The sequence below is a fragment of the Diabrotica undecimpunctata genome, chromosome 9 (assembly GCF_040954645.1).
Source record: "Diabrotica undecimpunctata isolate CICGRU chromosome 9, icDiaUnde3, whole genome shotgun sequence".
NCBI lineage: Eukaryota > Metazoa > Arthropoda > Insecta > Coleoptera > Chrysomelidae > Diabrotica > Diabrotica undecimpunctata.
Genome location: NC_092811.1, coordinates 18,145,635 through 18,163,068, shown reverse-complemented (window position 1 = coordinate 18,163,068; position 17,434 = coordinate 18,145,635). Strand labels below are relative to the sequence as shown.

Below are 17,434 nucleotides of genomic sequence, written 5' to 3'. Positions count from 1 at the left end.
CATGCAACTGTGATTTTTTTTTTCGAATTTTACAAATTTTTTTAAATTAATTTGGGTAACCGTGCACATGTTTGCAATTGTGTTGTTTGTTTAAAAATATGTTACAATTATAGATTATGGTACATATTTTTTATCATAATTTAAAAGAAAATTTATATTACAATTCGATAATTACGTTACAAGTGACAACGATGGTCGGCGTAAGCCCGATCGTCTGGTGCCTAAACAGCAAGCATAAACACGACAATATAACTCATTGTCCGGCAAGCTGCTTAACTTCAAACGCTTTTTGTACGGGGATCTTATGTGAGCTGGGTCGGCCAGTTGCGATCGGGCCTATTAATGATATTTAAAATGCCTGAATAGGATTCGATGCTTTCTGTGGTAATATAATAACATAGTTGTTTTAACGCACGCTACTGTATTTAGTGATTTAGTACATTTAAAAGTTATTTACATGCATTAACATAATTTTTGAATATATGTTTTTTAATGTTAAAGCTCTTAAAATTATTGGGTAGGCCCGGCCTATCCTGCCTACTCCCAAAAGCCGCCACTGTCCCTAACTACAGTCCATTGAGTCCATCTAATTTACTTACCGTTGCACGTCATTATCATTGACAGATCGAAGTTGACATAGTTGCCAAAGTATAAAAAAATCATTAATCCATTTTAAATCAAATGGTCACATAATTATTGCAAAAGTGGATTATACAACAAAATAAATTAATATTTAATGTAAATAAATAGAAACAAAACAATAGTTAGAAAATAATCTTGTTAAAAACAATTTGAGTCGCTTGTATGCGTCGTATAAAGATGTAAAATGGAATACTTAAACAAAAACACTTTTTTCATTACTTATTAACATTAGTCAACACCGCAACTGTTAAATAAGTGTTACCAATTTATGCCAAAATATCACCTTCGTTCGGTTACAGTTACAGTGTGTTCCGAACGAATGTTCTTCATAAAAACGCTTTATAATGCATTTATACAAATTAAATTAAACATATTATTGTAACATTATTGTAATTAAACATATTATACTTTAAATATTATTTCTACGCGTATATAAGAAAATATGTCTAGTGGCTGTAATAACAGTGTACTCGGCAAAGTGATTCTAAAAAAGAACACACCTACCGCCTAAATATTTCGTGTTGGTATCATGTGACCTCACGGGCTATGACGTGCAACGGTATGTAAATTAGATGAAGTATACATCTTTTATGATGGTTTTAAGCCGACGGCCACGGTTTAAGTTTATGCAGTCACAACTGTGACCAATCGCCCATTTGAACTGTCCTTCTAGTATTACTTGTCACGTCATCTGTTGTTTTGTTGGTTGTAAATGTAAACACGGTTCGTAGGATTGTAAACCCATCACACATCAACCAAGAAAACATGCAATGATGCAATAAACAACAGTCCTTCGTCCTTCCTTTCCATTTTGATTGGTTCCGTTGCCTCTACCCTGATTGCCTGATTTATCATTTATCCCATAGTCATAGCAAAGAATATAGACATAGACGCTTCTATATTCTTTGGTCATAGCAAAGAATATAGTCTATAAATATATTCTTTGGTCATAGTACATTTTATACTCTGATTTATATTTGACACTTGCGTTTATATTTTTTGCAGAGATAATAATGTAAGATATATCACTGATTCTTTTTTATTGTATAGTAGAATGTTATTTTTTTTTGAGGTTAGTTTATAGTATAGAAAAACAATACCGAGTTTACCGAGAAGCATAAAATCATGTTTAATCAAACTGAAGTAAAACAAGAAGTTGATGAGACGATTTGCAAAAGAGAAATAGATAATGAAGTTCTACAGGATGAGACCTTTAAAATTGAAATTAAGGAGGAGCCTACCATGGAAAGTACACATGATACATTTGATTATTTAGAAGTTAAGAAATGTCCTATAAAAGCTGAAATAGAACAAGATGATGGTAAGTAAATAAAGAATAGTTATTACATATAAACTCATATTATCTTGTGAGTACAAGTCAGGTCATGCCATAATTTTTGTTGCTCATACATTGAACTCACATTGTTTCTATGAATGTAAGTCAACCTCTGGTTATATTATGAAATGTAAAGAATATAAGTGTACTTTCTGAAAAACATAATTATTTAACTTATGCTCTTCCTGGTTATCACCTTAAAAATATAATATAACTTAAATTAGAAATACTTATAATTCAAGTATGGTTTGGAATGATCATTCTCAATTAATTGGTATGTTCGTTACAAATTTCAAATTTGTTCAGGGATTGTAATCAAAACAAAGGAACTTCTGATAGTTTCTATTGAAAGATCTGTATTTGCTATAAAAGACAAGTTGGTACAGCCAAATCCCTGTCTATGCACAAATGTGCGACAATTTTTAGGCCATGTCTACAGTACAACAAAATGAATACAGTTAGAAATAAACATGTTTTTATTATAAATACATAGGTATTTCGTTTTCATAAGTAGACAGTTTAGATTTAAAAATTTGCTAATTGGAATTTTGATTATTGAAAGAGTATAAAACTACATTATTGTGTGAGGAATATGGTCATGTCATAAGTATTTATTGTATGATCATTTACCATGGGCATAGATAGTTTTTGATGTAGGGTGAGGCAAACAATTTATGAATTGGAGAAAGTAGAGGTGTGCTTATTAGTTCTTTTAGACGAACTAGTTCAAGAGAACTATTTCACAAAAATGAACTAGTTCAGTGAACTAGTTCGCGAAAGAACTATTTGTAAGACCGAAATCGAAATCCAACCCTAACATAACTGGTTGCCAGATGTCTCGTCTTATCATTACACAAGCTCGGCGCCGGCCGCGCGTTTTCTTCGGTTTTCAGTCAGTCTTTCACTCTTTCACTACCGTACAAGTAGTTCGGGTTCGGAACCATTTCTTTCGATCTTATGTTTAGGTTTAAATGTTTTAAATTTATTTCTCAAATGTTTTGCAAATAACATTTTTTTTATTTGCAAAAAATTATTAAGATTTGTTTTTTATTAACCGTTTTAAATATAAATATGGTTCACATATGATTTATTTTTATATTTACGTATATTTAAACTCATAGGTATCTATATTAGGTTATTTCTAAAAGAACCTTACAAAAAAAATCAGTGAATTTTCTAGGAACATTAAATAACACATTTTCATTCTCACTTTTACATAAAATTATATTTTATGTAGATGCATCAATCATTTTAACCACAACTTAAAATTGTTATTTCAAAATTACAATACGAGAAAAAACACAGCATGTCAATGTTCAAGCCAATGCATGGGCATAAGATCCGAACCATTATGATATTAAGATAAGACTGTTTATGTTATTGTCACATTCATAAGAATTATGATCTGTTATCTGAGGTTAATCGGCACTTCTTTTTTAAACTAGTCAGTCCATCCCATTCACAAAATAATAAATATATGATCTCATTCATTCATTATTTTCTTCTTTAAAAGTTGAGACACAATTTATAATGCATTGCAAATCGTTCGCAGTGAACTAGTTCTATGAAAATTAATGAACTAGTTCAATTAGTTCAGTTGAAAGAATTGTATGTAAGTATTTATCGCTAATTCATAAATGTTGACTACATCTATCTGCTTTCTACACTATGTGACGATTTAAATACAACTATTTTGCTAGTGCAATACGTTAGTATGCATGGCATAATAAGCAAAATAGTCATGAACTGCAGTCGCTAACCTTGCGGAGGATACTACCGTATTTGTAATATCAATGCCATCATCATTATGAAGTCCTTAAACTGATACAGTATCTTTGGGTCTATATCCATCTGTTACACGCACAAAATTATGGACTATGCTGCAAGTTTTTACTATATCTTCAGCAAAGTATATTGATATGTTTAATAGTCTGTGAAATATTCTCCACTTGGTAGAAAGTATTCCAAAAGTACATTCAATAAATCTTCGTGCTCTGGTTAACCTGCAATTATGTATTCTCTTCGTTGATGATAGATTTTTTTCCTCCAAATGGTCTCATTACATTAAAGGATCATAAACTATATAACACCAACAACTATAAAATATGGCATTTTGCAATTGTTTTCTTGTGTGTGACAATCTGGATTGGGAATATCAAGCTTATTTGAAATTAAGTTCTTGTAAAATACTTAATGAGTTTGTAAAAATGCTTAAATCACTGTTTTTGTCAAAGTCTCCAATATCAACAAATGTAAAACAATAATTCGAGTTGCACATAACAAGTGTAGTTGTATTGAGAAGTGTTTATAGTTAAAATAAAGTGAACAACTGCGTTGTGGCAATGGTGGCTCGTGACCTCAGTATGCAGGTAGGCGACCCATAAACCTTAAGATGTATATATATATAAAATTTTTTGCTTTGGCATCGACCATATATTATTATTTGGTATTTCAGTCTGACTGGAATTAAAACAATTCTATTTTTTGTCACTTAATATTTTGCCAACTGATTGATTGTTGGCTTTATCAAAGGTGCACTACTAATTGTACTGCACTTTTATATATAGATTGAAAATTTTAAAATAAGTTAAAATACACATAAAACAACAAAAAGTGTATAGTTGGATCCACAAGTTTCTTTGTATTTGTATATATAAAATAAAGTATAAAATAAAGTACATGGTAAGTTAATTTTGAATTAAATGGATTACAGAATATTGCTGTAGGTGCTGCTTAACTAATTCATATCTGCTTTGTAATTTATTACATTTTTTGTATTGATAATATAACACATTTCGAGAAACAGCCTTTTATAGTTAGTTACTGTTTGTAGGATTTCAACATTAGTATAGTCAAACTTAAATTCTTGCTCATACTCTTGCTCTTAAAAGGCGATGATCGCTGCCAGTTGTGAATCGATTGAGAGCAGTTATATCTTCTAAATGTCATTGTTCCCACACAAGAAGTAATCAATCTCGTTTTTCGTCTTTTTATTGAGAGATAACCACGTTCATTTTCAGTTTTCTGGTTTCTAGAAGTGTGTGTTCATGGCATATAAATTTTGTTGTTCTAAGAAGTTATATAATTTTTCTCCTCTTTCATTTCGTGTGCAATAACCATGCACCCCCATTTTAGTTGCAGTATTTTCTTCTTTTTTACCTAATTTTGTGTTGAAATCTCCCATAATGATGGTATACTTTGTATCATTTTCTTCTAATGCTTTTATCAAATCTTCGTAGAACATTTGAACTACCTCTTCCTGATGTGTTGTTGTGGGAGCATACACTTGTATAACCTTGATCTTGGTTTTATTATCTTCTTCTTTAAGTACCGTCTCCTGATCGGAGGTTGGATATCATCATCACTAACTTTACTCTATCTACTGCTGCTTTGAAGAGTTCTATAGAACTGCATTTAAACCAGTCCCTTAAATTCTTCAACCATGACACACTCCTTTTTCCTATACTCCTTCCTCCTCTTATCTTTCCTGTTTTATTAGCCTTAGCAGTTCATATCGCTGTCCCCTCATTACGTGTCCCAGATATTGTAACTTTCGTATTTTTATTGTGTTCATTATTTCACATTCTTTGCCCATTTCTCGCAATACTTCCGTGTTAGTTTTCTTGTGTGTCCATGCTATTCTAAGCATCCTCCTGTAACACCACATTTCAAAGGACTGTAACTTATTTATGTGTTCTTGCTTTAATATCCAGCTTTCAAGTCCATATTGCAGTATCGAAAAAACGTAGCATCTCAGTTCTAATCTAAGGTCTTTGTTGCAGAGAATTGTTTTCATTTTTACGAACGCATTTCTTGCTATTTCTATCCTGGCGCTTATTTCGCTTGTTTGATCATTATTGTCTGAAATCCAGGTTCCTAGATATTTGTATTTATCAACCCTTTCTATCGGTACATTTCCCAAATGTATGTTTGTTGATATATTGTTGCAAAGAAAACAAAAAATAAAGACAGAATAAGTGATGGAAGAAAACGGTTGATGGAAAAGAGACGCACATTTCTAAGCGAAGAAAAGCGAACCACCGATGGTCTCAAAGAATTGAAAAAACAAATAAAGAAGAGAGCAAAGGAAGATGTAACGATCTACAATGAAAACAAGGTAGAAAAAATAATCGAAAAAAGAACCGAGGCCTGAAATGCTTAAGATCAAATTTAGGAAAGCCTGTAATAATCTCATTGAAGGATAAAGATGGGAAAGAAATAAGAGAAAAGAACGAAATCCTAAAAGTTACTCAAACGTTTTATCGTGATTTATATTCCTCAAACAAGAACCCAGAAAACACTGCAAAGGAAGATCTTAAGAGAAAGATAACGAATGTCAACTCAGAAATACTCCCTGACATAGAATCCTTAGAAATAAAACAAGCTATGGCACAACTAAAGAACAATAAGGCTCCGGGCCCAGATGGAATACTTGTAGAAATGTCGAAATTATTGTTGAAGAATTTAAAATTTTATTTCAATGAATGTCTTCACAGAGGAGAAGTCCCAGATAATGGGAATGAAAGTTTGACAATACTTCTCTTCAAAAAAGGACAGGGGAGATCTGAAGAACTACAGGCCAATCTCTCTGCTGTCTCAAATGTACAAACTATTTATGAGAGTAATAACTAACAGGTTAACCTCGATAGCTATCAACCGGTAGAGCAGACAGGATTTCGAAATGGTTACAGTACAGCGGATCATCTTCTAACAGTCAGAACACTAATAGAGAAAGCCAATTAATATCACTTGAACTTATACATTGGCTTCGTTGATTATGAAAAGGCATTCGACTCCATAGAACTTTGGGCAATAGAGAGAGCTATGAACAACTGCAGGATATACTCCCGATACAGAATGCTCATACATAATATTTACAAGAAAGCTACAATGAAAATACAAATAGATGCGAAAACCAAAGCTATACCAATCAACAGAGGAGTTCGCCAGGGAGATGTTATCTCAGCAAAGCTATTCACAATTGGACTGAAAGATGTATTCAAAGACATTAACTGGGCAGATAAAGGAATAAATGTTAATGGAAGAAAACTGAAAACTGAAAAATTTGAGATAGGTACGCTGATGAACATTGTAATATTCGCTACGAGTTTCAAAGAACTACAGACCATGATGACGCAACTATTTCAAGCTTCGGAAAAAGTAGTTCTTAAGATGAACTTGGAAAAACAAAAATAATGACAAATACACTGAACATTAGAGAAATAATGTTGAGTGACATAAATTTAGAAACAGTAAGTGAATACATATAATATCTGGGACAGATAATGAAAGTTAACAAAGAAAATCAAATTGCCGAAATTACCAGAAGAATTAGGTTAGCATGGGCAGGATTTGGAAAAGGGAGTTGGATCTTGAAAAGCATTAAAATAGAACAATATTTGAAAACCAGAATTTACGATCAGTGTATTCTCCCTATACTCACGCATGGTTCACAGACGTGGACACTCACCAAGTCTAATATGGATAAAATAGTAAAGGCACAAAGGTCGATGGAAAGATCAATGCTCGGGGTGAGACTTATAGACAAAAAAACAAACAAATGGATTAGAAGCAAAACGAAAGTAAAAGACGCAGAAGAACATGCTGCCAAAATAAAATGGAGCTTCGCAGGACACAATGCTCGACTGAACGATAAGAGATGGAATCACGAAATACAACAGTGGAGGCCATGGTTAGAAAAGAGAAGCAGAGGAAGACCACAAATGAGATGGGCTGATGATATTAAGAAGATCGGAGGACACAACTGGAAGCAAGTGGCGCAAAATAGAAGACACTGGATTGATTTGGGGGAGGCCTATGTCCAAAGTTGGATTACTGAAGGCTGAAGAAGAATAGTCAAACTTGTGTTCGACAACAGCGCATGTGTTTTTACCTTCATGGCGCTCACTTTTGTGCTTGAATACGTTTGGCTTGTCTGTTCAATATAGCAACCTTCGCATCCTAAACACGTTATTTTGTAGATTGTATTGGTAGTGTACATTACCCTTGAGCACGGGTCGTGTCAAGGTTTCTGCCATGACCAGCTCTTTTGGTATTCTCACCAATTACCCTGTATCTTTAATCGCATTGCAATGTTGATGTATAGAATACGCTGAACCCTTTACCTTCTCGGCGACAACTCTCAATCTTTTTCGTATAATACAATCGCTTGACCAACTTGCTATGGTGTTAAATTTCTGAATTCTCATTGCATCTTAACACATTAGGCAAAAGAATTCCGAAACGCATAAAAAACAAACCTTAAACTGACGTAAAATCGATTTACCATTAAAGGAACTAAAAAATTTACTGATAAAGATAAACATTTAACAGCAAAAACTTGTCAGTGGCATTGTCTTTTGTCTTTCGAAATATGCTGTAGAGTTTATTTAGATTTGCAATAATTTCTAAAAGTGTCAATTAGTGCGTTAATTTCTTGGAGCAGTGTATAAAACACCAATGCCCAATTTTTTATTATTACAATTTGTGCGACCTAAACAAGAGTGTTTTTTTCAAGCAAGTCTAGGTATAATTTCTGCAACCATACATTATTAACCGCTTGCCTTACGAATTAATTTGAAAAATATGTGAAAAATATGACAATTTTTTTATTGGCATATTTTAATATACACTGCGCTCCAAAATTAACGCATAATTTTAAAATTCTTATTTTGAGTTGTAATGAAAAAAATTTTGTTTGTTCTTTTCTGCTTTATAGTGGTTTTAGAACATCTTAAATAAAAATCTTTTCTTTTTTAACAAAAAATGTATTGAAATTAACAATGTAACATCGTAAATCTAAACATCTAAACAAACAACTGATCTAAACAAACTAACATTATAAGTTAATGACGAAATTGAAATTTTTAAAGTTAAAGAAAATACTAGTACCTGTACTAGTATCGAGTATTGCCTCCTCTGGCATTTATTACTCTGGCATTTACAACCGCAAAAACAGTTCATCTAATGTGTTTGGTGCATTAGGTAGTTGTCGTAGTCGTCGGCCTATGATGTCCCAAACATGTCCTATTGGGTTGAGGTCAGGACTTCTCGCAGGCCAATCCATGGCAGAAATTCCAACCTCCTGACGATACTGCTGCACAATTCTTGCCGTCTGTGACCTGGCATTATCTCGCATAAGCATTAAATTATCCCCAATAAATGGTGCAAATGGCACGACATGCTCTTCTAAAATGTCTGTTATATACCTCTGCGATGTAAGCCGACCGCGATCTATTTGAACTAATTCCGTACGAGCCTCTAAATTAATCCTACCCTACACCATTACCGAGCCACCGCCATACTGTACAGTCCCTACGGTGTTACACTGTGCGTAGCGTTCCCCAGGCCTTCTATACACTCGGTTTCTCCTGTCATCAGAAAAAAGACGGTACCTGGATTCATCGGTGAACAATATTCTTCCCCAATCGTCATTATTCCAATCTACATGTTCACGAGCAAAATGCAACTGGGTTGACTGGGTGACGTTAAAACGTTCAGCGAGTTCGAAGAGTAACGATTCTAAAACAGTCACTTTCTGACAAATTTCGATTTTCTTGCTGCTGGTGGTTCATTTCAACAAAAAAAACACTTAATAAATTGGAAAAAACCCCTTTAAACGTTCAGCACAATGTAATCCAACCCAATTAAATTCGGAATAAAATGAAGCAGAATTAGCATGTTTTTAATTTTTTTTGCAAAAAAAAGGTAAAAACTTCAGCGTTTTTTACCGTTCTTTCGATAAATTTTACAATATACCGGGGGTAACAATAATATATTAGCACAAAAATCCAAACAATAAAATTATTTGATTTACCAGGGTTTCTAAAATTATGCGTTAATTTTGGAGCGCAGTGTATAAAAGTAATGCAAAATGTAAATTAACAAAATAACAAAAAAGTAGACATGTTAAAGAAAGAATTAACCCTTTAAAAAAATCAAAATTATTATCCCGAGTTATCTGGTCACAGGAAAATTAAGTGCTCAAAACGTTGTTTGCCAAAAAAAGCATAGGTATATTTCTGAACCATCCGTGGACTTATCCCCTTCGTAAAACAAGATATATCAATCTTGAAATAGTTCTCCTTCAATTTCGTCAGGTGAATAAATGAGTAATTCAAATTTTTAAGAGCTTACTTGGTAGGAGCCCGTGAAAATTTGGAGTTGACGATTTATTTGGTATCAGAACAGGTATATCGACTTGTCTAATATTGAAATGTTTGAAATAATCTATCTTAACTTGACCATCCGTGTACATAATATTCAGTAGGTGAATAACTATTAAAGGTATATAGAAATACCCACTTGGGCACGTTGAATTTTGCTTTATTTTTCTTGGTATCTTCAATTACCTGTTTATCAACATAAAAAAATAGTAGGGGGTTTTACATTTGAATGGGGAGTAACTAGATATTCAAAACTAGGCCGTCAGTTTTTAAGGTTATGCAGTTAACATGCGAGTCAGTATTTTAACGACTATTAGGTATTTGCATTTAAAAAACCTAAACAGGATCGTTGTTCTAAATGTAATATTTTCGAAACAAAATTAAAAGTTCTTGAGGAGGGAGAGGAGAAAGACAATTTGAGACAAGAAAGAGATAAACACCATCAGCTCGCAGACGATGCTTTCAAGGCAAAACAGGTGGATAAGGAAGTTGCGTCTTCAGACACTAAAAAAAAGCAAACACTTTTGATCTTTAACAGTGCCTTCCAACCCCCTTTCTAACAGCGAACACTGTCTTTTATAAGCATTAAAGGTGGAAGTTTAACCTTACGATTCACATTTACGATTTAGCACCAAATCAAGTTACATGTTTCATGTGGGAACAATCTGCTGGAAGAGGTGGCAATTAGATCAGCTTCATGATGTGGAAAAGGTAACTTTGTACTCGGATACTTGCGGAGGCCAAAATAAGAACCAACAAAGTTATAAATCACCAAAGTATGCCTGCTGAACAAAGTTTTTGGTCAGTGGGCATACTCACATGGAGTGTGATACGGATCATGCTCTTATAGAGAAAGAAACGAAGAGAAGACACATTAAGCTCAATCACCCTAATGACTGGTATCAGCTGGTAAGACCTGCAAAAAGAAGAAACCATACAAATTAGTGGCAATTAAACAATAAGATATCTTGGATTTTAGCAGTCTAGGAAAAGGAGCATTAATCGTTAAAACAGTTAACACGGATGGAGAAAAGTTCCTGTGGCAGCCAGTGCAGTGGTTCCAATATAATAGTAATATTGGAATAGTGAATTATAATCATACCTTAGACGTCTTCAATTCTTTTAAATCTGTAAATTTCCGAAGAAGAGTACTTTGTAGCAAGCACATTGCCCCAAATCAAAGACAAGCTTCTGCCAATTAGTAAGGAGAAAAAGAAATACCTACTTGATCTTTTGCGGCTCATCGATGAAGTTTTTCATAATTTTTACCAAAATTTGCCCACTACAGATATGCAAGACTTGGACCCCGATTTGGAAGAATTTCAGTAGTTTTTTAGTTTCCTTTTCCAATTAAAGTTGATGTTGCGTGTTGTAAAGAAATAAAGTATAAAAAAATGTACAATACATGTATGTTACTTATATGTAAAAAAAGTACAATAAGTCGGTAACTTAATAAGAACACAGAAATTTGGCGTGAATAAGTGGGTAAGTTAGATTTTTTTAAGCGTAAGTGATATACTCACAGCTCATAATTATATACGTCATTCGTTGCATGATTACCCACCAATTTCTATGAAAACGAAATTAAACTTAAATTTTTTTATTCCTCAAAACTATTAAAATGTTTAAAATGACCATACTGAAAAGTTTATATTTTTGATTTATCGACTTATTCACACATGGTACAGATTTTATATATTTGATTTAGTGTGATAGTCTTTGAAACATGGCACATGACAGTTGAGACACATATATCTCGTTTCTTTTCGAACTCTTTTTCCGGTGTTATCCCTTTTTCTGCTACACATTGCACATTGACGTGTTGGATTATTTTTCTTCTGTGTCGGAGGAACATATTCTGCGAAATGTCTGTTAGATAAACGAAGAGGCGCTAGAGTCGATCCAGGGCGACCAATTTTTGGCACGATTATACTGGACTGATAGATTTCAAATATCATTTCAATCACATTCATGCGGAATTGTAATGGTGTGTATTGTCCTCCATTTTTCTTGTATAACAAATAAGACTTCCAAAGACATAACTCTATCAGATGGTAGAATATTTTCTTGTAGTATACCGTTCCACGTTTTCTGCTTATACGGTAATCGCTGATATGCTGGTCAACTCTATCAACTCCTCCCATTGTAGAATGGTAGTCATTTACTCCTATTGATTTTTTTCATTTAGTTTTTTTTTTAACTATAGTATCTATGTTATGGACATTGGAAAACATAATTATATCTCTTTTATCTCGCCATCGTAATGCTAATAATTTTCCACGTTGATAACCAATGATATTTCCTTTTGGGACTTTTTTATGAGCATGAGTGGTGGTATTTCTTTTCTATGTGATTTTGCGGTTCCGTGAGTGTCGGGTTTTTTTTGTAATCAGAAAATCAGACAGTTGAGGAGAAGAACAGTTATGAGGCAAAGGCTTAAGTCGACTAGCGGCTCCATAAGAGATAGTACAATTTGAGATGTAAATCCGTACGTTGCATAATTTTGGTTGATAACAGTTCCTTTGTCGGTAAATATTATAAATGACCAAACATAACCGCACATATAACTTTTTATGCCAAATCGAGCTCTCTTGAGCGGGATGTATTGTTTTCATCCAAGTCGTCCTTTGCATAACAACAAACTTTCGTCTATTGTAACGTCACGATTGAGAGAATAGCACTTCCTATTCGAAGCATTCGAAGCCCTTGGAGAAAAAGAACATATAACAAATAAACAGCACTATTATGAAATAAATGAACCAACAAAAAAAAATTGAAGAAAAAAAGCAACTATACAGAAAATGGCTGACTACAAACAACGATGAAGTTTATAAAGAATATAGAGAAAAAGATAGAGAGGTAAAAAAACAAATAACACAACAAAAGAATGAAGAATGGGAAAGAACCTGTTTACAGAAAGAACAGAACAAAGACCACAATTCATTGAAAAAGAAAACAGGCGAAGACGAAGCAGATGCCCACAACAAGAAATAGAAATAACAGATAGGGAAATGAGAACGGCCATAAAAGCAATCAAAAGTAAGAAAGCACCGGGACCTGGAGGCATCTCACCTGAGTTTATAAAATACGGATCAAAAAATTACACCGGATGATACATTGGATATTTCAGAAAGCCATAAGTGGAGAACAGCTCCCAAAGAAATGGACGGAGCCATATATGACATCTATATTTAAGAAAGGAGATAGAAAACGATGCGAAAAGTACAGAGGAATAAGCGTAATATCATCAATAGGATGATTATATGAGTTCTCTATTCATAACGGAACTCATAAAAACTACAAAACCTCTGTATAAAGAAAATAAAGTGTGAATTAAAATTGGAACAAGAATCATAGGAGACTTGACCACAACAAAAGGGCTCCTGCAGGTTTGTTCCACACCTCCAACCCTATTCAAAATATGATTAGAGAAAGCCTTGACTACATGAAAAAGAAAATGCGAAGGCATGGGAATACCGGTACGGAACGAATACCTATATACGTTAAGCTTTGCAGACGATCAAGTAGTGATTGCACAAGACCAAGACGACCTCAGCTACATGATGAAGAAACTACAAGAAGAATATACCAAGGCTGGCCTAGATATTAACCTCGCGAAAACAGAGTACCTATCTACAAGTGAAGAAGACAAAAGATCTACAGATTAATGACAACCTAACAATCAAAGGAAAGGATAAATTCAAATACTTGGGGTTTATAATCACGAAAAAGGCAACAACAGAGGAAGAAATTACACAAAGATTAGGACGAACAAGAACGGCAATCCGACAACTTGACTCAGTATGGTGGGATAGACACCTAAATATGAAGACAAAAACACAGATTTATAAAACATTAGTGCGAAGTATTATGACATATGGGACTGAAAATTGGATCATAAACAAGAAAAACAGCAGTAAGATAGTAGCAACAGAGATGGAATGTCTGCGAAGATGCTGCAGAGTAACAAGAATGGATAGGATAAGTAATGACGAAATAAAGCAAAGAACATCAATAGAAACAGACATACTAACATATACAGAACAAAAAAGACTAAAGTAGTATGGACATGTAAGAAGAACTAGCGACAGCAGATGGATAAAGAGAATAACGGAATGGAGCTCCATAGGAAGGAGGAAGAGAGGATGACCCCGAAAATCCTGAAGGAACGAAGTAGACGACGCCATAAGTAAGAGAGGCCTAACCGATGGAGAATGGGACAACAGAGAGAGATGGAAACGGTTGAGCGAGGGAAGGCAGTGAATATTGTAGAATCTCTGAATATATATATATATATATATATATATATATATATATATATATATATATATATATATATATATATATATATATATATTATGGCTTATTCTGACCAATACAGTTGTTGTTCTGGCTTTTTTATTATTCTCTGTAGAATAACTAAACCAAGGAAAACACGTATTTCAGCGTCTGCAATTTCCCTCCAATGTAATCCTTTCGACGTAGCTGGAGCATTTCTAGTTATTTGTTCCGCATACCGATTGGTTTCGGTGGTAATGTGAGCAATAATACTATCGCCAACAAATTTATTGAGGAAGTGTAAGACGTTGTTTGGCTCTGGAATTTCAAAATTTATAGAAGATTTCCCATGATACGGAAATCTAGGTGGTGGTGGCGGTGGCGATAAAATATTTATTTCACACCGTTCACGTGCTGCTGTTACATCAGTATCACTATCATCTCAATCATTAAATTCATCAAAAACACTTTCGGTATCATTTTCAGAACCTGAACGGCTTATATTATATTCTGATCCACTACTTTCGTACTGATAATGTTCGTCTTCACTATCACTATCCAAGAATACCGCACAGTATTCATAGAGAAACAAACTGCGATACACTTTTTTCAATTATCAGACATGTACTAAATCTTTACCGTTAGCTATCCGTACCACTGCGCTCAGCGTGATGGGTGGAGGTTTGTCACAGCAAGTTTCCCCACCATCGTGTATAATACACCGACAACAAAATCTGCGACAACAAAATAGACGAGTTAACACGTTTTAATATATATTATGCCACTATTTAAAACGATTTTAAACGGTTTGCTGCTGTTCAGTTAACATTCAGCGCTAGATATCTCGGGTTAATAATTTTTGTTAAAAATTATTTGGCCGGGCATACTTGGGATAAAGCGTTAAGCGCTTAATTTTCATTTAATTACTTAATTCTGATTTAACAGCTAATTATAATTTCAGGTTTCTCTTGCAAATATATGAAAACTGATGTCAGTGGCCTATTAAAACATCTTGATAGGAGTTACAGTAATTTAAACCCAGATATAACTTCCAATACCAATATGAACAGTGGAGGACAACGTTTTATATGTATCATTTGTAGGAAACCATTCTCAAACAATTATCGTTTAGAACTACATATGAGGATACACACTGGGAAAAAACCATTTGAATGTGAAATTTGCACCAAACAGTTTTCAATGAAACAAGATTTAAAGTCGCATATGAGAGTGCATACTGGTGAAAAACAATTTGAATGTGAAGTTTGCATCAAAAAGTTTTCTACGAAACAAGTTTTAAATACGCATATGAGAATGCATACTGGTGAAAAACCATTTGAATGTGAAATTTGCACCACACAGTTTTCAACGAAACAACTTTTAAATACGCATATGAAAGTGCATACTGGTGAAAAACCATTTGAATGTGAAATTTGCACCAAACGGTTTTTAATGAAACAAGCTTTAAAGTCGCATATGAGAGTGCATACTGGTGAAAAACAATTTGAATGTGAAATTTGCATCAAAAAGTTTTCTACGAAACAAGTTTTAAATACGCATATGAGAATGCATACTGGTGAAAAACCATTTGAATGTGAAATCTGCACCAAGCAGTTATCAACGAAACAACTTTTAAATACGCATATGAAAGTGCATACTGCTGAAAAACCATTTAAATGTGAAATTTGCACCAAACGGTTTTTAACGAAACAAGTTTTAAATTCGCATATGAGAGTGCATACTGGTGAAAAACCATTTGAATGTGAAATTTGCATCAAAAAGTTTTCTACGAAACAAGTTTTAAATACGCATATGAGAATGCATACTGGTGAAAAACCATTTGAATGTGAAATTTGCACCACACAGTTTTCAACGAAACAAATTTTAAATACGCATATGATAGCGCATACTGGTGAAAAACCATTTGAATGTGAAATTTGCACCACACAGTTTTCAACGAAACAAATGTTAAATACGCATATGAGAGTGCATACTGGTGAAAAACCATTTGAATGTGAAATTTGCACCAAAAAATATTCAAGAAAGGATTGTTTAAAATCACATATGAGAGTACATACTGGGGAAAAACCATTTAAATGTGGAATTTGCACCAAACAGTTTTTAACAAAACAAGTTTTAAATTCGCATATGAGAGTGCATACTGGTGAAAAACCATTTGAATGTGAAATTTGCACCAAACTGTTTTTAACGAAACAACTTTTAAATACGCATATGAAAGTGCATACTGGTGAAAAACCATTTGAATGTGAAATTTGCATCAAAAAGTTTTCTACGAAACAAATTTTAAATACGCATATGAGAGTGCATACTGGTGAAAAACCATTTGAATGTGAAATTTGCATCAAAAAGTTTTCTACGAAACAAGTTTTAAATATGCATATGAGAATTCATACTGGTGAAGAACGATTTGAATGTGAAATCTGCACCAAGCAGTTATCAACAAAACAAGTTTTAAATGCGCATATGAAAGTGCATACTGGTGAAAAACAGATGTGAAATTTGCACCAAAAAATATTCAAGAAACGATCATTTAAAATCACATATGAGAGCACATACTAGAAAAAAACCATTTAAATGTGGAATTTGCACCAAACAATTTTCATACTGATGAAATTTTTATACAGAAAGTTTTTACATAATTCTAGTTTAAAACCTCGTATGAAAACTCATACTTATGCCACAAATAATGTGCGTAAGATAGACTACCACCGAATTAATGGCATTACCAGACACACATCGAGTAACAGCTTTGGAGAGTGAATACTCTAACTTCAACGCCAAAAATCTCTAGATATAGTTGAACACTCTCTAATATTTTTCATAAACCCATCTAATTAAGGTATATTATAAAAGTTTAAATTTAATTGTTTGTGAATACTTTTACTTTTACAATTAATATAATTAGTAAAACACGGATGCCTAATTCTTTTATTATTACAATTTCCACGACCTAAAAGAACATATTTCCTTCACCCAGCCTAACTTTGAGTAC

General features: G+C 33.4%; 1 protein-coding gene across 1 annotated transcript in view; it reads left to right on the top strand.

The window, feature by feature from the left end:
• Nucleotides 1-712: 712 nt before the first annotated feature.
• LOC140450449 (uncharacterized) overlaps nt 713-17,434 on the top strand; it is a 44,432-nt gene continuing 27,710 nt past the window's right edge. The window contains exons 1-3 of the mRNA XM_072544090.1: nt 713-1,657; nt 1,720-1,963; nt 15,383-16,933. Of these exons, the coding sequence (XP_072400191.1) occupies nt 1,768-1,963; nt 15,383-16,933 (1,747 nt within the window). The 5' untranslated portion in view covers nt 713-1,657; nt 1,720-1,767. The remainder of the gene's footprint in view (nt 1,658-1,719; nt 1,964-15,382; nt 16,934-17,434) is intronic.